Raw genomic sequence first — 24093 nt, forward strand, 5'->3', positions numbered from 1 at the left:
TCATGTTGATCAAAATATATTCTACTGCTTTCACCTAAATAGTTTTAACCCCCAAAACATCTCAGCGTCAGTTCATTGTATACGTCATTACAGTTTTTCTCAGTCGCTTTGGAGCATTTTTCAGATCAGAAATTAAATTCTCAAAACTACTTGTTCAAACTCCACATCCTTTCGTCATTTGTGCTCTTCATGCGAACATTTCTCATAAGCCATTGAGTGCAAAATGGTTAAACCAGTTGTGAAAATTTGTCACACTTTTCTTTATCACAGTTCCATTAAACTTTTTTGTTTGAATGGATGAATGAATGATGAATTGTGCAGATGAACCTTGAATGTCACTAATGAAGGGGTGTGTTTACTTTCAGATTAACCAATAATCAACTAGTTCTCTAAAATATTTCGAGGCTGAATCTCGTCAAACTTCAATTGGCGAGTGCATATAAAAAGAGCAAAACACAGACTTACGATTGTTGAAAATGGATGAACAACTAGGAAATAAACATGGTCAAGAGCCAAGAATAAGATGCATGCTGGAAGGGTTAGGAGGCAAAATAGAGGAAGAGGAAGAAGAGGCCAGAGACATCGGCACATTTCTGATGAAATTAGAGCCACTATTGTGGACCATGTTGTCAATCATGGCCTCACAATGGCTAAGGCGGGTCGGAGGGTACAGCCGAATACTGGGAGATCAACTGTGTCTTTAATAATTCAAACATTTCGTAGAGAGAACAGGAATGTTCACCAGTGTGGACTGTGCTGTTACTGTAAGTGTGTGTATACATTCTCTAACACATCTAAGTAAATTTGTATTGCATTTTTTTTCACACAGGACTGCAGGATTACCTCATAGGGGTGGCAGAGGACCGCTTTTCACACCCCAACAAGAGGAGGCTATGTGCACCATGGTCCGACCAAACAATACCATAAGGTTAAGGGAAATACAACAGACTGTTGTAGAAGATAATAATGTATTTGAAAACATCCAGTCTGTTTGCATCTCAACTATCATTAGGGTGTTGAAGAGACACGACATTAGCATAAGACAGCTGAAACATGTACCATTTCAAAGGAATGGTGACAGAGTGAAGGAGCAACGGTACCAGTATGTACAGGTAAAACATCTATGGGCATACTTTATCTCATTTACATAAACTTCTTATAGTGCCTTATATATAATACAGCATGTGTGGCCTATGTACATTTGCTATAGCTGTAGGAAAAAAACATGCAATACGTGTACGTTTGATCTTCTGGGTCAAGTGAACTACCTTACAACTTTATTCATCGGAAACAGAGCTACTGTTGATTTGCCAGGCCAGCGGGGAGGAAATATCACTGTGTGCTGCTATGTCAGAGCAGGGTGTGCTATCTCATATTCCCCTTATAGGCCCATACAACACACAGCATCTCCTTACCTTCTTAGAGACCCTCTATAGGGCTCTCATCCCTGATGATGAGAGGGGTCCATTTCGAGATGATTTACCAAAGTATGTGATACTTTGGGATAATGTGAGTTTCCATCACTCAAACACCATCAGGCAATGGTTTCTAAACCATAACAGGATGCTGATGCAATTTCTCCCACCCTTTTCCCCATTCCTCAACCCAATTGAGGAGTTCTATTCAGAATGGAGGTGGAAGGTTTATGATTGCCAGCCACATACTCAGATGACCCTGCTGGCTGCAATGGATGCAGCATGTGAGGACATCACAGCAGAAGCCTGCAGAGGTTGGATTAGACATTCTAGAAGATTTTTCCATGCTGTATTGCAAGGGAGGATATCTGTTGTGATGTGGATGAAAATCTGTGGCCTGACAGACTGGGACGTCAGGGAGTAGAGACAGATTGCACTGTATAGTGTGGCATGCACTGTTCTGCCTAAGAAGTGTTTCCTATGTTTACCTTTTGGAATTTTAATTTGTGTCTTTTTATTTTCTATCACCACGACATTATTTTGTTAATTTTTGACAGTCCATCAGTAAAGAAAAATTCAAAAAATAAATCCTGTCCAGTCTCTTACAATCAATATCCCACATACAGTAATGTGTACATTTGTGCTGTTGAAATTCATAGTTGCCACTTAGAAGAAATTCAACCTCGTGCATTTTCAATACTTGTAATGCAAAACAGAGTTTACATCAGGAAACACTAAAATAAAGCATTGCCATATTGAAAAAATGACTAAACAATTTGACTATCTTGTTCGTAAACAATGATAAAAGGACTTGTTATTTTGATGGCAATGATATGTTCATTGACACAAATACTTACTTTTGAGAGAAGTACTAAGGATTTTAAGCAAAAAACAGGCTTTTGCACAAAATCCAATGCATTGTGCTGTTTGTTCACATTGTTTTGAGAATGCACTTACTGATTTGCAAATCTTAAGGATGATTCGAGAAATGCTCCAAAGCGACTGAGAAAAACTGTAAAGGCAAAATGATTAAACCAGTTTTTAGAATCCGTGAAGCTTCAATTTCTATTCAACTTTTTTGTTTAGAAACATGGTTAATAGAAAATAAGAATTGAGGAGGAGAATAATTCCTTATGGACTTTTAAAAATGATTATTGTATAGAAGAGAATTTTTACAGAAGGAGGTTCATCCCTTTAATTTACAAACTTTATTGCTGACACTGACTTTTTATCATTTTGTGTATTTAAAAAAAAAATACAATCCCAATTCCAAAAAAAGACACTGAATGAAATGTAAATAAAAACAAAATGCAATGATTTGCAAGTCTCATAAACCCATATAATATTCACAGTAGAACCTAGAAAACATATCAAATGTTGAAAATGAGAAAATGTTTTTTGTATTTTTTTAAAAAAATTTGAATATATAGAATATTTCATTTATTTCTTCTATTATATTTCATTTATATTTATTTTTGTTTCTTGTACTTTGAAGTAGTCAAAAATAATTTCCTCCAGGATTGATAAATGGTATTTTATCTTAATTTGATGGCTATAACACGTCTCAAAAATGTTGGGTCAGTAAGATGATTGGGTATAAATAGTGCATCTTAGAGAGGCAGAGTCTTGGTGGATCAATTTCAGAATAATGTTCCTGAACATCAAATTGTAAAACAGAATATCTAATCATTTACAGCTGATAATATCAAAAGCTTTAAAGAATCTTGACAAATGTCTGTGCACAAGGGACAAAATCAATATTGGATGTTTGTGATTTTTGGCCCCTCGATTTTATTAATTCTGTAATAGAAAACACTGCACACAGTTCTCCATTTCATCCACAAATGCAGGTTAAATCTCTATCATCTCTATCATCATAGAAGAAGTCATGCGTGAACATGATCCAGAAACGCCGCCACCTTTCCGGACCAAAGCAGCACACAGTGGAACTTGAGGCGGACCACTACTAGGTAGAATGCCTTGGAGGTTGGGAAAGGTCAAACGAAGCATGGAGTAAGCCTCCTTGTGGCTGCCCCTAGAGGCAGGTCTCTGGTTGGCACCCAGGCTTACTGTTTGACATGATAAAGTGGGGTGGGCCCCTCTGCAGAGGTTTGAGGTGGAGCAGTGCCCTCAGCAGGACTCTGGAGCAGAGCGGCATCCTCAGCGGGACTCTGGAATTAACTGACATCTATGTTTGAGCTCGGAAGTGAATGGACCACCTTGTCAGGGCTCAATAGCGGGAAACTATTGTCTGTGGTCTCTGGAGTGGAGCAATGTCCTCTGCGGGGCTCAGAAGTAATGTTCTCAACGGGGCTCAGGATCGGAACAATGTCCTCAGCGGGGCTCAGGAGCGGAGTAACGTCCTTAGCAGGGGGTCGGCAGCTGAGGCATCTGTAGGGTCTGGGCATCTGCGGGTCTATTGTTGCCCAGATTGTTCTGTCAGGGATGCGACTGTAAGGAGGACCAAAATGCAGGCTGCAACAGGAGTATGGTGAAAATAGTTTTTAATGAAATGAAACAGGTGTGGAAAAAACACAGAAAACTGAAGAGCAAAACTGTGGAGCAGTGGTATAGGATATAGAGATCAGTGGAGCAGTGGTATATGATAGAGAGATCAGTGGAGCAGTGGTATAGGATAGAGAGATATTGGTGGAGCCGTAAGTAGAGGATAGAGGGATCAGTGGAGCAGTGAAGAGGATAGAGAGATCAGTGGAGCAGTGGTATAGGATGGAGAGATCAGTGGAGCAGTGGTATAGGATAGAGAGAGATTGGTGGAGCCGTAAGTAGAGGATAGAGGGATCAGTGGAGCAGTGAAGAGGATGGAGGGTTCAGTGAAGCAGTGAAGAGGATGGTGAGATCAGTGGAGCAGTGATAGAGGATGGAGGGATCAGTGGAGCAGTGATAGAGGATGGAGGGATCAGTGGAGCAGTGATAGAGGATGGAGGGATCAGTGGAGCAGTGGTAGAGGATCGAGGGATCAGTGGAGCAGTGATAGAGGATGGAGGGATCAGTGGAGCAGTGATAGAGGATGGAGGGATCAGTGGAGCAGTGGTAGAGGATGGCGGGATCAGTGGAGCAGTGGTAGAGGATGGCGGGATCAGTGGAGCAGTGGTAGAGGATGGAGGGATCAGTAGAGCAGTGATAGAGGATGGAGGGTTCAGTGAAGCAGTGAAGAGGATGGTGAGATCAGTGGAGCAGTGATAGAGGATGCAGGGACCAGTGGAGCAGTGATAGAGGATGGAGGGATCAGTGGAGCAGTGATAGAGGATGGAGGGATCAGTGGAGCAGTGATAGAGGATGGAGGGATCAGTGGAGCAGTGATAGAGGATGGAGGGATCAGTGGAGCAGTGATAGAGGATGGAGGCACTCCAATACTGCAACACCTAACCAAACTCCAGGCACAGACCTCTTTCTCTGCATGACATTTATAACAAGAACAATCATCAGGGATTCCTTTCACTCTTCCCACTCACTTTCCACTCGAATCTGGTAAATCCTTCACCAGCAGCTGAATTTATACACATCTGTTGAAATGTGCAGTGTAGTCCCTTCAAAAGTGCACATTCAGCAGATATTTATACACTTACAGTGCCAGTGTCAGTATTTGTGTGTGAGGTGAAGCCGGAGGTGGATGGTTTACCAGGTTTCATAAGTGTGATCAGTAGTGAAAATGATGAGATTGATCTCTGAAGATAAACACCGCTCACCCATCTCTCTTGATTTTGGTGTTCAGTGACTGTTGTAATATCCTGTGCAACAAAGTTTCCAGAACCACACATAGTTCAAATGTTCTTCAATGTACTGTACATGTACGAGATAGACGTTTCTCTGGCAGTCAAATCAGGAAGTTAAGCTGCTTCTACGTTTCCTTAGATGGTTATTTTGTGTTCTGTGATGAGGATGGATCATGTGGACATTCTGACACCTTCTAGCTGTTAGATCTCTTTACCTTGCAGCTTGCAGATAAGAAGCAGTGTGTGATCTATTGCATGAACTTTGCTGATGTTTATGACTCATACTAATGATGTGTAATGTAAAAGATATAAGGTAGAAGTCATTTTTAGAAGTTATATTCAGTATTGTTTGAACACGTTTATATTGAAGCCTACGTGTCTTTCTTTTTTATTTGTGCGCGTGATTAAGCACAGCAGGGAGGACGTGCAAATATAAAATGTTAGATCTTTATCATTTTAGGTGACAACCACAGCCAGCTTCTAGCTCAAGAAGTGGCGGAGGGGTGGGCTGTGTGTGGGGGGAGGGGGGTGTTTGTCCTTTATTAGTCAAAAAGAAATTTTTTTTCATCTTTAAACTGCCCTCTAACCCGCCCACCACACCACACACTCTCCCTCCTCCTCTGATTGGCTATTACCCCAGTGTGGAGATCTTATCTATGTTGTTTTCTATTAGTGAACATTTTCTCAATAACACATCAAACACATCATCGTCTCCATCAGCAGCAACCATGTTCTGTCGTTCTCTCCTGCCGGTTCTCCTGGGGCTCTCCTGCCTTCTGTCCTTCACCATGGCAGAAAGTAAGATTTTTATTGATATATTTAAATATAGCGATTAACCTTATAGCTCATTTTAAACCTTTTATGAAGTTTTTTTAAAAGTCATTTTAGAAATGTGTGTGTGTGTGTGTGTGTGTGTGTGTGTGTGTGTGTGTGTGTTTATCAGTCTCTTTTTATTCTTAATTATTTTATTTTATAACATAAAAATAGAAATGATATTTTTTTATTTTATTTCACTTTTTTATTTATTTATTATTTTTATATTTCTATTAAAAAAATATATTTGTATTTATTAAAAAAGCTTCTGTCATCAAAACAAATTCCAAAGTGCAAACATACTTGGCAATAAGCTCTTTCTGATTCTGATTTTGATATAACCTGAAACTTTTAGGAAATGTGTATGCCAGTATTAAAAAACGTAAAGAAATTAGTTAAAACACCTCTACCTCTAGGGTAAAGTGGTAGCATGTAGTAAGTGAGACCTTGAGCAACAGCAGGAATCGGGAAATCATAAAAACCTGAATGAAATGTTTTTGTCACAGGTGCAAATGGTGCAGGTTTGTGCTGCTTTGAGTTCCACAAAAGACCCTTGCCAACAGCCAACGTTGTCTCTGTTGAAGAAACGAGATTCGACTGTACACTTCCTGGAGTCATGTATGATTTCAACTTGCTTCTATTTTAAGATATTTCAAATTATGTGACACAGATCACAGCTCTATCCTGACTTTTATCTTCTTTTATCTACAGTTTTACAACAAAAAAAGGATTTCGGCTTTGTGCGGACCCTGAGGAGAACTGGGTGAAGCAGATCATCACAGCAAAAAACAATACAACGCCGCGTCCGACTTAAACAACTAATTCAAAGCATCTCACCATGAATTATCTTAACATGGTGCTTAAAGCAAATAGACGCAATGCCTAACAGGACAAAGATTATTTTTTATATATCAAACATGAACCTGTAACTGCACTGATTTTTTATATATTCTACGCATTAAAGCACATTTCTAACTCATGGCCTCTTGGTTTGTGTCTCTGAATGATCTCTTTTAAGAACACTGTTTCTATGTTGGGTATGTTCTGGGTTGTTCTCTAACAAACTCAGGGTTCTTCCAGGAACTGGTGCACGTGTATACTGGGAGAACCTGATGACATTCATTTCATTGCTCATGGGGTCACTACATTCAAGTAATTCTATAAACTAGTTGTACACCAACAATGGATGAAAATTTTCAACAAAATAATATACATCATTTTAATACATGGCTCTTATGAACATAATACTTTTACACCATTCGTCAGATTCTCCTGTGTGAGATATTCAGTGTGAGCAGTTTAATTTTAATAAATTTAATCCGGAGTCCAGCATTGCTACCCTACAATCACATGTCAGATTCCTTCACCACATGACTTCTGAAATATGGCACGAAGATTGACATCTTGGTGACACTCTAGGATATAAGAGTGGTACACTATAGACCGGAACGATATCCAGAAAGAGGTTGGATGTGATCAGTATCAGGAAGCAGAGGAGATAGTGGTGGAACGTGTATGAATAAATGGCTTTAGCATCACACAGAGAGAAAAACCCGCAGAGGAACTGGAATTGAAACATTTTAAACAGTTTTCCTGAACCCTTGAAGAAATTTGTAGGAAATATTTATTATCTTTGCTCACAACCAGGTTCAGTAGATGGCGGTAAAACACCTTAAAACTGTGAAATCATCTCAACTCAAAGCATAATCAAGATCCATCCAAATGATCTAATTATCTCAACATGTAATCCAAATATATATTTTATATACAGCAGAACATGTATGTATATGATTTACAGACAATAAAAAGTAGTGAAAAAAAATTAAGTATCTGAGGTGGAATAATGTTCAAATCCTAAAACAAGTTAAAGTGAAACTGGTTCCCTTTCAGGAACTCGCTTTGGGAACGCTTCCGCATTGCCCACGCTCTGAATCACATGTGTAATCTGTCCCATGAAAGGTGCAGTGTCAGCTATAAAATGCACATGGAGTGAAGCGGTCACTAGCTTCTGTTTGTTCATGAAGCACTCTGTGTGTATTTCACTTGTTTGTCCAATATGAAGGTTTCAAAAAAGATTAAGTACACTTTCCAGTTGTGTTTCTCTCTGCCCTCAATATATAATGGGGGAAAACACACAGCCTTTTTGTGGCTTTTCCTCGAAATGGACCACGCTAAGTCGGTTCTCAGGGGAGTTGACTGCTAACACTGCGCTCTCATGTCTGTGCGATTGCTCTGCTCAAGGTGGGCACTCTTCGAGGAGGGTACCCTCACTCCTCATTTTTCTAGTCCTGCTCTTGCTGAGGCAGACCGGTGCTCCAGTTCCTGAGGTTTACAAACAGACCTCGCAGAGGGTTTCGAGATGGGCTTGTCCCTTTTCTTAAACCTCACCTGCCCGGTCCATCTCCCGTTCGCAGGCTTCACAAGCACGTCTTTCAGCAGATTCTTTCCCCCTGTGATGAAAGCATGCAGCTCCGCATCTCTTCCTCTTGGCCAGCCGATGAACGGAAAGTCTGTCCATCCATTAAGTGCTTTCTGCTCCCGGCTCCACGTTGGGGTCTCCCGTTTTTCTCTGACCTGCACACCGAGGTGTCCAGGTCTTGGGCAAAGCCTTTCTTGGCCCGCGCCTTTAGCCCCAAGACGGCGTTCTATTCGAACGTCATGGGGCTCAGGGAACACAGTTATGGAGCCATGCCTCGGGTTGAAGAGATGCTATCTCTCCCCAGGCTTTGCCTCTTCCCTTAAGGCCTGACACTACCCACTAAGATGCTGCGTACTACATCAGCACTCGTGGGTAAGGCTTATGCTTTGGCAGGTCAGGCCACTAGATGCCTGCACACCATAGTGGACTTGCAAAACTAATTGGACGGCTGTTCCATAACTGTGGGCCTTAATAAGAGAAAGATAGTAGTTACAGTAATTAGACAGTAGACTACTGAAGGTTACAGTAGTTTAATCTAGATATTAGAAAAGTATTATCTAGTTTTTTTGCATCCTGTAAAAACTTCATATGTCTAATTAAAGCAATGTGAAAGAAGGTGATCCTGGTCATTTTATCCACATAAAAGACTCGGGTCAATAATCACACCAAGGTCTTTGACTGCTGTACACACTGAGACAGAAACAACATCCGGAGAAGCTAAATCCGAAAGTTTACTCCTAGCTGCATGTGGTCCTAGTAAAAGTACTTCTGTCTTAATACAATAGTGTTGCTCAATAAGAAAGTGCAACATGATTTCTCTATTCATCTGAGAACCACAGATAGGTTTGATAAATTTGCTAGACGTGTTGCTTGTTTTCTGTTTCAATCTGCCCTTTTTTCTTCCCCTCCCCTCTTTCCACTTCCTTCACTTCCTCCTCTGATAAACCCATATCTGAACGTTCATCATCTCCATCATCATGTTCTCATGTTCTCTCCTTCCAGTTCTCCTGTGGCTCTCCTGCTTTTCGTCCTTAATTATGGCACAAAGTGAGACTTTTTAGAGCCAATCATTTTGTATGTTTTATTAATGTGCAGTTTTGTATACTTGTACACTTCTCTATTGGCCCAAACTCTATCAGAATCGCTGACTTACAGTTTTAATATATTTTTGTCTATTAATAGGTATTCAATTATTCACAATAGTCTCTTAATTTTATAGCTTTTCTCTCGGCTGTGCTGCTTCCTGTAGTGTCTGTTTAGGTTAGACTTTTTATCCAATCAGATTTCAGCCATTGCTTCATGTGTTGCTAGGGTCAAAATCTGCCAGGAGGCTTTGAGAATCAGCAGTGTGGATGCTTGTAGCATAAAGTACACATTGCTTGAAGTTGTTGCTTTTGCCAAACAGATTTTGAATCAGCACCAATAGCGTCAGCATTTTCACCTCCTTTGATTGGACGGTCAAAGAGCACACTAGTCGTAGTGAACTGAACAATCCCAAATAAATTCATGTGGATTTAATAGCTGTTTTTTTTTATTCCATAATGGCTGACAAATGATAAGAAACCTATATGGTTGCACTTACTAGAACATTTCAAGAAAAGCTGCACATTGTGAGGAAAGTTCACCAAAACAGTTAAGATTTTTCAAGAACCATTTATACATTTCCTGTAGAATTTGCACTAATGTATTTTCATTTAAAATCCCCAGAAAAACTGTAATGCATGGAAAAAAGGCATGGGGTGATGTGATGAGGTGAATATCAATAGTTCTGCTGGAGATGATGTATGTGGGAGGTGCAGTTGTGGCTACAGTGAAAGGAGACGTGTTGATTTGTGTTCATTGGGTTTCTTGCTTTATAATGTTCATTGTTACTGTATGAGATCCCGTGTGATGCAGCGCTCTGTTCTACTGAACTTCTCTACAATACTGATGCTTTTCATAGATGTGGCGTCATAATGATGGGATTAAGAGGTGAAGTAAACAGTACTGAATGACAGTGGAGTCATGCATGATTTATTTATATTTTTAATTTGTATATATATATATATATATATATATATATATATATATAAAGTCACTGGAGACCTGGCTAAAGTTCTATATTGATCCATATAATCTTTCTTCTGCAGTTTTACTACAATAAAGGGATTCAGGATGGGATGGAGTGGGAGCAGCAGGTCATCAAGGTCAAGGTCAGTTTCAAGTTCAAGTTCAAATTGATTTCTATTGCGCTTGTCACAATGGACATTGTCTCAAAGCAGCTTTACAGAATGTAAGAATTATAGAACAACAAATTGAATGATGTGTGTTTATCCCTGATGAGCAGTCTGGGGTCACTGTGGTGAAGGAAAAACTCCATTAGATGGTATGAGGAAGGAATTTTGAGAGAAACCAGATAAAAAAGGGGAACCTCATCCTCAGTTAGATCAAATTAAGATATCAAGATATCAAGGGTAATATTTGGGTGATATCATCAAAAGTAAAATGTGGTAGAGGATGGAGAGATCAGTGGAGCACTGGTAGAGGATGGAGGGATCAGTGAAGCAGTGGTAGAGGATGGAGGGATCAGTGAAGCAGTGGTAGAGGATGGAGGGATCAGTGAAGCAGTGGTAGAGGATGGAGGGATCAGTGAAGCAGTGGTAGAGGATGGAGGGATCAGTGAAGCAGTGGTAGAGGATGGAGGGATCAGTGAAGCAGTGGTAAACTGGAGAAGTGTAGCATTGGGGTAGTTTAGGAGAACTTAAGAAGGTTGAAAACATGTCATGCAACTGCATTTCAAATAAGATTCGGATGGTGTTCATAGGCAGTGCTGCCAAGAGAATTGTCCAGTCTTTAAATAATAATGAACTGAATAAACACCTCAGCAAGCTGTGGAGAAATTGATTAGCAATAGATGAGAAAGAGGACAGTTGATATTCCATGCTTAGAGATCAGACGGTTGTCCAGGGAGATCATTGGATCCTGATTGTTCTACACAGGACCGAAAGTCACTCAAATACCACAACAGCTAAGCAAATCCCAGAAATTGACTCCTTTCGCGGCTTTATGAGATTTATAACAAGATAAATCATCACGGATTCCTCATACCTGTCCCACTCACTTAACACTTCTCAAATCTGGTAATTCCTCCACCTCCATCATTCTTTTTTTTACACAAACTCTCTGTTGAGATGACTCAGGGTAGTTCCATCAGAAGTGCTGATTCAGCATGTATTTATATGCTCACAGTGCCAGTATATGTGTGTGAGGTGAACCTGAAGGTGGAAGGGTTTACCATTTCTCATAAGCGTGATGAGTAGTGGAAGGGGTGAGATAGATCTCCTGTTATAGATGTTCTGAGGGGTCATAATGAATGTTGTAATATCCTGTGCAGTACAGTCACCAAACCACACAGCGAGTTCAAATGAACATGTAAAGACGTTTTCAAGCAGTCTCCTCAGGAAATGACACTGCTTCTATGTTTCCTCAGATGGTTGCTTCGTGTTCCAAGGCCAGGATTGATCCTCGACGATGTGGTCATCCTGTAGCCATCTTGTAGATGCAAGCTCTCTTTACCTTGCAGCCTGCAGATTAAAAGCAGTGTAAGATCCATCTCATTGGCCATGCTGATGTTTAGGTGGTCTTACACTGATACTACTACTTTCTTTCGGCTTCTCCCGTTAGGGGTCGCCACAGCAGATCCTCCGCACGTTTGATTTGGCACATGTTTTACGCTGGATGCCCTTCCTAACGCAACCCTCCCCAATTTATCCGGGCTTGGGACCGGCACTAAGAGTGGCTGGGGATGGTTCCCTGACCGGGAATCAAACCCGGGTCGCAGCAGTGAGAGCGCTGCATCTTAACCACTAGACCACCAGGGGACCAGGTGGTCTTACACTGATGATAAATAAAAAAAGAATACAAATAAATAAAAAAGGTAGAAGGTAGATAATATAAGTAATAAGATTTTATAAGTTACATTCAGTATTGTTTTGACATGTTTAGATTACTTGTCTTTATTATTTATTAAACCCAGCTGTGAGTAAGTGCAAAAATATAGTGTTAGATCTTTTTTATTTTAGGTGACAACCACAGCCAACATCTAGATGAAGAACGGGTGAGTGGGTGTGGGGGGTGGGGGGGAGTTTTGTCCTTTCTTAGTCAAAGTGAAAATCTTTTTTTTTTTTTTTATCTTCACACTGCCCTCCTACCCTCCCCACACTCTCCTTCCTCCTCTGATAAGCTTATAACCTCAGGGTGGAGATCGTATCCATGTTATAATTCTAAAATTTTTTATTTATTCATTGTCTCCATCATCATCAGCAGCCATGTTCTGTCGTTCTGTCCTACTGGTTCTCCTGGGGCTCTCCTGCCTTCAGTCCTTCACCACGGCACAGAGTAAGAGTTTTATTGATTTATAATATAGCAATTTTTTTTATTGTGCTTCAATTTAATGTGTGTGTTTATGTGTGTGTGTGCTGTACACAGGGTGTCCCATTTATATCAGTGTATAATATATATGACAATATATAATATCACTTATATGCATTACATACATTTTCTTAGTCTTTTTGGTAGAATAACGCCATAAAATACCGAAAATGTACAGTATATATATATATATATATATATATATATATATATATATATATATATATATATATATATATATATATATATATATATATATATATATATATATACACTGCCTTCAAACTCATTTAGCAAATGCTTTATTGTAACTTCATCCTTTAGTTTGGAATAAATAAAGACTTTTTTTTTACAGATGCAAATGGAGCAGGATGGTGCTGTTTTGAGTTTCACAAAAGACCGATCCCTTCAATGAACATCGCGGCCGTACAAGAAACGAGATTCGACTGCACACTTCCTGGAGTCATGTACGATTTCAACCTACTTCTATTTTAGATCAGTCGAATCATGTGATTCACAGATCACAGCTCTGACCTTTGTCTTCTTTCTTCTACAGTCTTACAACAAGAAAAGGATATCAAATTTGTGCGGACCCTGAGGTGGACTGGGTGACGGAGGTCATGAAAAGTAAACAGGCAGCATAGACTCGGACAACACATCTAAAACGTCTCACCATGATTTAGCTTAAAATGTTAATTTTAAGCAAATTGTTGTCGTTTTTAACAGGACAGAAATGTTTTATATAAATCAAACTTTCTGCTGTAACTGCAATGATTTATTATATATTCTATGCAATAAAGCACATTTATAACTCATGGCCTCTTGGTTTGCATCTTTGAATGGTCTCTTCTTAGAACGCTGTTTCTATGTTTGGAATGTTCTGGGTGTGGTCTTTAGCAAACTCTGGGTTCTTCCAGGAACTGGTGCAGATATACTGAGAAAAGATAATGAGAATAATTTAATCGCTCATTACTACATTACTACATTGCTCATTTAATTACTACATTCAAGTAATTATATAAACTAGTTTTAAACCAACAATAGGTGAATTCTTGTGACAAAATAATTCATAATGATTTTATAATCTTTAATGATTTAGCTCATCTAAATATATACATGGCTCCTATGAACATAATACTTTTAAGCCATTTGGAGAATGACCTTCAAGGGTCCAGCATGATACCTTCCCATCAGATGTCCAATTTCTTAAACACATGACTTCTGAAATATGACAGAACAAAGATTCACTTTCCAGTAAGCAAGGCGGATTCAATGGTGCTATAGGGAAGACAGGAACAATCCAACAAATTTGGAAGTGATCAGGACCAGGAACCAGAGGAGATGGTGGTAGAACTTTTTTGACTCTGTGGTGGCCTCAGCCATATTCTATGGTGTGGTCTGCTGGGGCAGCAGCATCTCTACTGCAGACAGGAAGAGACTGGACAAGCTGATCAGGAAGGCCAGCTCAGTCCTGGGGATTCCCTGGACACTGTACAGGAGGTGGGAGAAAGGAGGATGGTAGCAAAACTATCATCATTACTGCAGAACGCCTCTTACCCCCTGTATGAAACTGTTACCTCGTTGAGCAGCTCCTTCAGTGACAGACTGTTACATCCTAAGTGTCTGAAGGAGCGTTATAGAAGGTCTTTACTCCCTGCTGCTATTAGACTTTACAATCAAAGCTGCTCCCAGTGAACCATTAACCATAATACACACTATTATGATTCAATGGTGTAATAGTTACTATTATTACTGTTTTACTGTGTAATAATACTACCTGTGTGCAATATCACTTGCAATACGTGCAATACCACCTGTGTGCAATACTACCTGCAATACGTACTTTTTCCTCATTTGTATTTATACATTGTGTTGTGTATATACTTGTATACTATAGTATGTCTATTGTCTATTCTTTTATATATGCATTTATTTTTTATTTTTTCATGCTGCTGTAACAAAGACATTTCCCCACTGTGGGACGAATAAAGGTTTATCTTATCTTATCTTATCTTATCTTATCTTATCTTATCTTATCTTATCTTATCTTATCTTAACATTAATAAATAGATTTAGTTTCACATAGAGAAACAGGAGCTGAAACATTTTAAAGTCTTCATGAAAATTAGAAAGAATTTAAAATAAATATTTAATGCCTATTAATTGTTACAATAGATGGCAGTAAAACACCTTAAAACTGTAATCATCTCACCCTAAAGAAGACATCCAAGATCTATCTAAATGATCTGATCACCTCAACATGTACTCTAAATATACTTTACAGACTGACAATGACTAGTGTGTATAGGCACAGCTAGGTTGAAAGGACAGGTTAAAGGTCAAGTTGAAGGGTGGGCCAGCCAGATGTCTTGTCTTGTCTTGTTGCAGATGTCTTGGAGGGACACTCCAGAAGACCAAGCCTTAGAGGCTGCCACACTCTGGGTTGAGTGAACTCTGACCCCGAATAGAGCAGGGAGTCCAGAGGGCAATAGCATCAACAGTCCACCTGCTCAAGGTCAGAGGCCTCTTCTCTGACAGCCGTAGCAGACGAGCGGCTGATCTGACTTCCTCCACTGACTTGTCCTGTGGACAAAAAGGTCCAGTGCTTGTGCCGGGTACAGCTGGTTCAGCTTTTCCTGGTCTGGGGCCTGAAACAGAGGAGGATAGAATGCCTGTAACAGGTCACGGGACGACCAAGGGCACCTTTGGGATGTAACCCGGTCTAAGGTATTGGCCATACCTGGAGTAAACGTCAGAAGGAGGGGGCCACAGAAGGTCTGTAATCTCCTACTCTCTTCGGAGAGCAAATAGCCAATAGAAACATAGTCTCAACTGTGAGGTGCCTCCAAGACACCTTGGCCAATGGCTTGAAGTGGGGCTCAGATAGAGTCTCCAGCACAACGGCCAGGTGCCACAGAGAGAACGCATCACTATAGGGCCACTGCCCAGTGATTGCCTCGCCACCGGGGCATGATAGGCCAAAATGACTTATGTATAGACTTTCAGGGTGGACGGAGCCAACCTATGGCGAGCTATCCCTGGAAGAATTCCAGCACTGAACCAACTGGGCAGTGAACTGGATCCAAATGGTGATGTTTATACAACACATTTAACAGGCGCCATCTCGTGGCATACAACCCCTCGTAAAGGGAGCTCTGGAATGAAGAATGGTCTCTACCACCTCAACCAAAACCTTAGGGGCCACAGCCACAGTGTCCACAACTCTAGACCACTCATGACTCCCCACCCCGCAGGGACGCATCTGTCGTGACCATTACACGATGACCAGGAACTTCCAACATGGGGTCTTGAGATAAGAATACGGGATCTTTTTAAACATACTTAGGCATCGCTACATGCCTTGATAGTACGAGGGAATTGCCCTTTCATGAGAAACAACGGATCCTGACCCACCACTGAAGGGGGTCTCATGTGCAGGAGGCCAAAAGGAATCACATTGGACACTGCTGTCATAAGCTCAAGCAGTTCAGGAGCTGCTTGACAGTGAGTGTCTGTCCTTCTCTAAACTTCCTGGACGCAATGCAGGCAGGGGAAAGCAGCACGCGCATAATAGCCGAATTCCATTTGCCGCCTAGATAAGTGGTTGACAGGTCTAGCTTGGTGACAGCTCAAGCCACAACCTCCATAAGCTCCTCAATCTCTGACTCGCAAACTGCGCCCCACACAGAGCTTTTAATGAGCAAACAGAAGCTGGCACCCACTTCACTAGTCGTAATGTCACCCTGCCAATGACGCTGTGCCTTCCATTATACAGATCACACAACACATCACACATCTGATTCAGAGCGTTGACAATGCGGAAGCGTTCCCAAAGCGTTGCGATGCAGCTCGAGTTCCTGAAAGGGAACTTATCTGTTGCGGATTAAGGTACTTGCTGAAGGATCCATCATTGACACCTTGGTGGTGTTGGGACTTGAATGTGTGACTTTCTGATCCAGAAACCAATGCCATAAAGTTAGATAGGTTATTTTCAGCAGTGAGTCCCAAAAGTGGGGGTGTGATCTAACAGGTTAACCACTAAGCTACCACCAGGGGGCAAAACTTCTGGAGGCTTCATAAGGAGAAAACCACCCTTCGATTCCCAATGTCCTGAGAGTGTTTGCACCCAGGACCATGGTCGTGTGTCTCCTCAAGAAGGAGAACAAGAAATTCTAACAGAGAGTAAAGGATCATTCCTGACCCCCTCAGGGACACTGGTGTTCTGCCATACAATGAATAAATGGCATGAAATAATACATATTTGGATGCCTCCTCCTGTACAAAGCAGAGGTGAGCTTTTTGCTTCACAGCAGACAGCACAATGCTCTCTCTGCAATGGACCTTATGTTGCCCAGGCTGCATTCTCATGGATTTCCACCAATCTATCAGTAAGAGAGAGCTAGACCCTTGCTGATGGACCTCTCTCCTTAGTGATAGCACGATTTTGACTGACCAGAGTATGGTTCTCAGATCTAATATCCTTCCTGAGAAGTAATATCCCATCTCAGGTGGACAGGACAGTGTTTCTTCGGTGGTCGGAGCACTGTAACCATCATATCGGACGCCTGAAAGGGATCAACTAAAAGATGATGGGCTTCCAGACAGTGTAATACAGACTTTTTTAAATGCTAGGACTCCCTCCACAAGCAGTAGCTATGTCCTCAGATGGCATGCTTTTAAAGATTGGTGTATGACACACAATGCAGACCCAGTTGACTGCCAAATTGTTTTAGTGCTAAAAACATTTCCCACAGATACAGGTCCTGTTACTCTGAAGGGTTTATGTGGCCACCTTTCGGCTTGTCACACTCTGATTGATGGGGTCTCTGTAGGCAAGCAGCCCCCAGTCATCCGCTTCATTCATGGAGCAAAGCAACTGAGGTCGACCAATGGCTACATTCTGTGCACAGGGCTTAGATGCACCTCAATTTATGTTTCAAAGAGTAGCTGTTGAGATGTTTAGTTACATTTATTTACTTACAGTCTCAGTGTCTGAGGTCAACCTCAATGTGGAAGGGTTTACCTGATCTCATAAGTGTGATCAGTAGTATAAAGGATGAGATCACTCTCTGGTGACTAACACTGCAGGCCCATCTCTAATGTTGTAGATGTTCTGAGGGGTTTTAATGAATTCTGTAATATCTGGGCAGTACAGTCACCAAACCTCACAGCGAGTTCAAATGTACATGTAAGTGAAGTTGCTTATATGTTTCCTCATATGGTTGCTTCGTGTTCATCCTGGAATCTTCTAGCTGCAAGCCCTCGTTACCTTGCAGCCTGCAGATTAGAAGTAGTGTTAGATCCATCTCATTGGCCATGCTGATATTTAGGTTGTCCTACACTGATGATGTATAAAAAAATATAAGGTAGAAGTTCTTTTTATGTTACATTCAGTATTGTTTTAACATGTTTTAACATGTTTATCTTAATTTTTTTATTATTAAACAAAGCTGTGAAGAAGTGCAAATTTCAAGTGTTAGCACTTCCTTAATTTTAGGTGACAACCACAGCCAGCTTCGAGATAAAGAAATGGTGTTTGGGCGGGGGGTAAGTTTTGTCCTTTCTTAGCAGAACATTTTTTGTAAATCTTCACACTGCCCTCCTACAACACCCACCCCACTCTCCCTCCTTCTCTGATATATAGGGATATATATACTGTACGTATATATACTGTATATATATGTATATAACCCCAGTGTGGAGATCGTATCTACTTTATTCTTCCACATTTATTAGTTATTTATTGACTCCATCATCATCAGCAGCAATGTTCTTCCGTTCTCTTCTGCTGGTTCTCCTGGGGTTCTCCTGCCTTCAGTCCTTCACCTTCGCACAGAGTAAGATATTTATTTATTTAATTTTAAATATACCAACAATCCTATTATCATATCTGTATTTAAAATATAGTATTTGCGTTTGTATGTTCACTGTACACGGGTGTCCGATTCATTTTAGTGTATATATATTTTACTTTCTGGGTTTTCAAAATAAAAAAATCATCTATTAAACTAAGGATGAATTTAAATGTTTATTAAGATCAGGGGATCACCAACATGGTGCTGAGATGGAGTCTATAAACATCCTACATTTTGCTGAATAATTCATACCTAAAATGAGAAAAATATAAAAATGGCAACATACAAAAACCAACCAAACAAAAAGAAACAACGTTTCTTGTAGATGTCCTACAAGGTGTGTAGCTGAGTGCTGAGGGTTTTCACCACCCTCTAAAGGACTTTATGGTCCAAAGCAGTGCAGCTCTGTACCACACTGAGATGCAGTTTGAGGTAAAAGTTCTCCAGTATCCTCTAGCACGGACGGGGCTTTCTAATCAGGATAGGAGAGTTCAGATACTAGGTGAGATCCTCAGAGATCTGGACTCCAAGGAACTCGAAGCTGGGTACACAGCAGCTCCGTTGATGTGAATGGGAGCATGAGTGGTGACAAGGGAGTATAGGAGAGGGGACAATACACATCCCTGAGGAACCACAGTGCTGAGGGGGAAACTGGAGAAGGTTACAGTGTTTAGTAATGAAGTCCAGAGTGGAGGTGTGCTGATGCCAAGCTTTTCAGCTTCAGGACTAGCTTGGAAGGGTTAACGTTCTTGAAAGCTGAGCTAAAATCAACCACCAACATCCTTGCATAAATCTCGTGGCACCCTTTAGATGTCTTAATCCACCATTAGATTAGATTGTTCCAGAAATTGTATAATGAACATATGTTATTATTTATCAGTCTCTTGAGTAGAATATAAACAGAAAATTCCTGAAATATGTATACACTACTTAAAGCAGGAAAAAAAGTTGTTTTTATATCCCATGGATCACTTTCAGTTTGATGTAAATGCTAGAAAAATGCCTTGTGGCTTTAATGTAACTAATTTAAATAAAAAAAAGATGATGAAATGTTTTGTTACAGATGCAAATGGAGCAGGATTGTGCTGTTTCGAGTTTCACAAAAGACCGATCCCTTCAGCGAACATCGCGGCTGTACAAGATACGAGATTCGACTGCACACTTCCTGGAGTCATGTACGATTTCAACCTGCTTCTATTTTTAGATCATTGAAATCATGTGATTCACAGATCACAGCTCTGACCTTTGTCTTCTTTCTTCTACAGTCTTAAAACAAAAAAAGGACGTCGGATTTGTGCGGACCCTGAGGTGGACTGGGTGAAGGAGCTCATGAAAAGTAAACCTTCAGCATAGACTCAGACAACATATTTAAAACGTCTCAGAATTGATTTAGATTAAGATGTTTTTATTTTAAGCAAATTAAAGGACAAAAATTTTTTAAATAAATCAATAAATCAAACTTTCTGCTGTAACTGCACTAATTTTTTATATATTCTACGCATTAAAGCACATTTCTAACTCATGGCCTCTTGGTTTGCGTCTTTGAATGATCTCTTCTTAGAACATTGTTTTACGTTTGTTATTTTCTCGGTTGTTCTCTAGCAAACTCTGGGTTCTTCCAGGAACTGGTGCATGTATACTGGGAGAACATGATGAGATTAATTAAATTACTCATGAGGTTAACTTCATTCAAGTAATTATATAAACTAATTTAACACCAACAATGGATGAATTTTTGTAATTTAGTGTGAAATAGTTTAGTAAACTAGTGTGAGCAGTTGAAGGTTAATGACCTTACTCAAGGGCCAGAATTGGTACCTTCTCATCAGATGTAATTTGATGTCATTTTTCAACCTCTTTGCTCCACCACCCCAATCTACTCAAATATGACAGAATGAAAAATCACATCCTGGTAAGCCAGGAGAAGTACAAAACCTTTTTTTCTTACTTAAATAGAATGAATTAAATGTAAAGATCACTGGAAGACATTAACCATATCCAGAAAGATGTTGGATGAGATCAGGGTCAGGAACCAGAGATAATGGTGGTAGAATATGTATTAATGAATGGATTTAGGATCACACAGAGAGAAGAATGCTTTAGGAAACAGGAACAGAAGCATTTAAACATTTTTCATGACTATTAGAAGGAAATTAAAATAAATCATTAACATCTTTGCCTACAATCAGGCCCAGTAGATGGCAGTAAAACACCTTAAAACTGTGAAATCATCTCAATTCAATGAAGAGATCAGATCTATGCAAATGATCTAATCCTTTCAATATGAAATCTTAATATACTCCATATACAGTAAGAGGTTTGTGCTTTCTTTTTAGCAAAGTTATTTCTAGAATCTTTGAGATAAAATAGGGGTTTGATATTGGCCTGTAGTTGGACAACTGATAAGGTCAAGGTCAGGTTTCTTAATTAAGGGGTTGATAACTGCAGTTTAAAAGATTTAGGTACATAACCAATGCTAATAGAAGAATTTATTATCTTCTTTTTCTTCTTTCAGCTGCCTCCATTAGGGGGCACCACATCGGCTCATCCGTCTCCAAACCCCCCCATGTTCTTTACATCTGCCTCTTTCACACCAACTACCTGCATGTCTTCACTCACCACATCCACAAACCTCCTCCTTGTTCTTCATTTTTTCCTCCTTCCTGGTGTCTCCATCCTCAGCATTTTCCTACCAATATACCCCATGTCCCTCCTCTGCACATGTCCAAACCATCTCAATCACACCTCCCTCACCTTGTCTCCAAAACATCCTACATGCGCTGTCCCTCTTACAAACTCATTTCTAAACCTGTCCATTGTCATCACTCTCAGTGAACATCTCAACATCTTCAGCTCTGCTACCTCCAGCTCCACCTCCTGTCTTTTACTCAATGCCACTGTCAATTTATTATAATCTGCATCGAGATTGGTCTATTGGACTGTGTTTCCAGACCCTGCTTTCAAGTTGGGAGAAGAAGGGCCTCTCAGGTTGGCAAGAGCTCACCTTCTCAAAGCAAAACATCAGTATGCACAGAAAATTAACAATCACTACTGTGATACTAAGGATCCTAGAATCATGTGGCAGGACATCCAGAGCCTAAGTGACTAAAAAATCACATCACAGTCAGTGCGCATCGGCAGTAAAACACCAGGCACCATGAAACTGAACAGAGGGGCACCTCAAGGCTGTGTGCTCTGCCCACTGCTATTCAATCTGCTCACTCATGACTGCACGACAAAGTCGGTATCCAACCTCATTGTCAAGTTTCCTGATGACGCAACAGTAGTGGGTTTCATCAGCATTGACAATGAAACACTATACAGAGAGAAGGTGAACTTGTGAACGTGTGTCACATCAACAACCTGTTTCTTAATGTAGACAAAACAAAGGAGATCGTTGTCGGCTTCAGGAAAGGAATAGTTCATCACCCTCCCCTGCTCATCATTATCTCAGTAGTGGAGAGTTTCTTGGTGTATATATCTCTGATGATCTCACCTGGATTAATAAAACCAACTCCACTGTGGAGAAGCTGAGAGGATGATCAGGGTCTCCCTCCCCTCTATTCAGGACATCTTTAATAGACGCTGCATACGTAGAGCCACTTCTATTGTGAAGCATCCCCCTCACCCCTCCCACAGACTGTTTAAGACCCTGCCCTCAGCCAGGAGGTTTCAAAGCATCAGGACCAACACTACAAGGTTCTGCAACAGCTTCTCCCCCCAAGCTGTCAGAGCCCTGAACACCCTGATGCTACCCATGACCTTGCTTCCACCTACTTAACTGTGCACTGGAGACATTAATGGTCACTACATGATCTATTTTTTGTCTTTTACACCAGGAACAAGTTAGTATCTATGTGTTTCACAGGAGCACTCTGGCACCATCTACAGGTGTGGAGGTAAACTGACATATAAACCTATTCTATTGGTCAGTATCAGTGTCTGTGTGTGAGGGGGACCTGGAAGTGGAATGGTTTACCAGATCTCATAAGAGTGAACAGTGAGTGAAAGGGTGAGAACAAGCCATCACTGCTCACCCATCTCTCTTTTTATAGATGTTCTGAGGTGTTGTAATGAGTGTTTAATATCGTGGGCAGTACAGTCACCAAACCACACAGCAAGTTCAAATACTCTCCAGTGTAGAAGTTTCTCAGGCAGTCTCCTCAGCAAGTCAAGCTTCTATTTTTCGTCTGATGGTTGATTTTTGTTCTGCAACCAGGATGGATCCTCGACAATGTGGTCATCCTGGAATCTTGATGCTGTTAGCTCTCTCTTCACCTTGCAGCTTATAGCAAAGAATTAGTGTAAGATCCATCTCAATGGTCATGTGGACAACAAAAAATGATAAGGTAGAAATGATTTACATGAGTTACAGTGTGTTGTTTTAACATGTTTCAAGTTTTCATGTTTTAAGTGCATGTGTAAACACAGTCGTGGGAAATTGTATATTTGAAGACATTGATCTTTATCGTTTTTGTGGACAACCACAGTGAGCTTCTCGCTGAAGAAGTGGTGGTGTGTTCTTTTTTAGTCAAATAGGAAATGTTTTCTCAAACTGCCCTCCAACCCCTTCCACCACACCCCACATTCTCCCTCCTCCTCTGATTGGCTTATAACACCAGTGTGGAGATCATATCCAGATACTGTTGTTGTTCATTTCAACAATAACACATCTAAATGATCATTGTCTCCATCATCAGTAGCCATGTTTTGTCGTTCTGTCTTGCTGGTTCTCCTGGGGCTCTCCTGCCTTCAGTCCATAACCATGGCACAAAGTAAGTTTTTTACTTGTGTATTTTAAATGTAGCAATATATCTATTACCATGCTTAAAAAAAAAAAAAAAAAATTATATATATATATATATATATATATATATATATATATATATATATATATATATATATATATATATATATATATATATATATATATACACACACTGTATAGCTATAATAGTATAATGACAATACGTAATAATTTTTTCCGATTCTTAACAAAACTCTCACAAAACACTTGAAGATGCTTGATGTAGATCATTAAACATGCATCATGACTTTAATGTATCTTTACTTTGATATAAATGAGCAGATAATGAAATGCTCTGTCACAGATGCGAATGGAGCAGGATTGTGCTGTTTTGAGTTCCATAAAAAACCGATGCCTGCAGCGAACGTCGCCGATGTCACAAAAACGAGATTCGACTGTACACTTTCTGGAGTCATGTACGACTTTAACCTTCTTCTATTTTTCACAATTTAAACCAGTTGATTTACAGATTACATTTTTTATCCTGATCTTTCTCTTCTTCTTCTACAGTCTCACTACAAAAAATCAATTTCAAATGTGTGCAGACCCAGAGGTGGATTGGGTGAAGGAGATCATGAAAATCAAAAATGTAACATTGACCTAGACTCAGATGACAAAATCAACGTGTTTCTTCATTCCT

The 24093-nt window shown here is 40.2% G+C and overlaps 1 protein-coding gene across 1 annotated transcript; it reads left to right on the forward strand.

Moving 5' to 3' along the window:
- Window positions 1–12582: 12582 nt before the first annotated feature.
- LOC124387982 (C-C motif chemokine 3-like) lies at window positions 12583–20170 on the forward strand. The gene is made up of 3 exons (XM_046852612.1): window positions 12583–12758; window positions 19710–19821; window positions 19912–20170. Exons 1-3 carry the CDS (start codon window positions 12689–12691, stop codon window positions 19997–19999), a joined length of 270 nt encoding a protein of 89 aa, XP_046708568.1. The 5' UTR covers window positions 12583–12688; the 3' UTR covers window positions 20000–20170.
- Window positions 20171–24093: the final 3923 nt, after the last annotated feature.

The sequence above is a fragment of the Silurus meridionalis genome, chromosome 6, assembly GCF_014805685.1.
Source record: "Silurus meridionalis isolate SWU-2019-XX chromosome 6, ASM1480568v1, whole genome shotgun sequence".
In the NCBI taxonomy this organism is placed as follows: Eukaryota; Metazoa; Chordata; class Actinopteri; order Siluriformes; family Siluridae; genus Silurus; species Silurus meridionalis.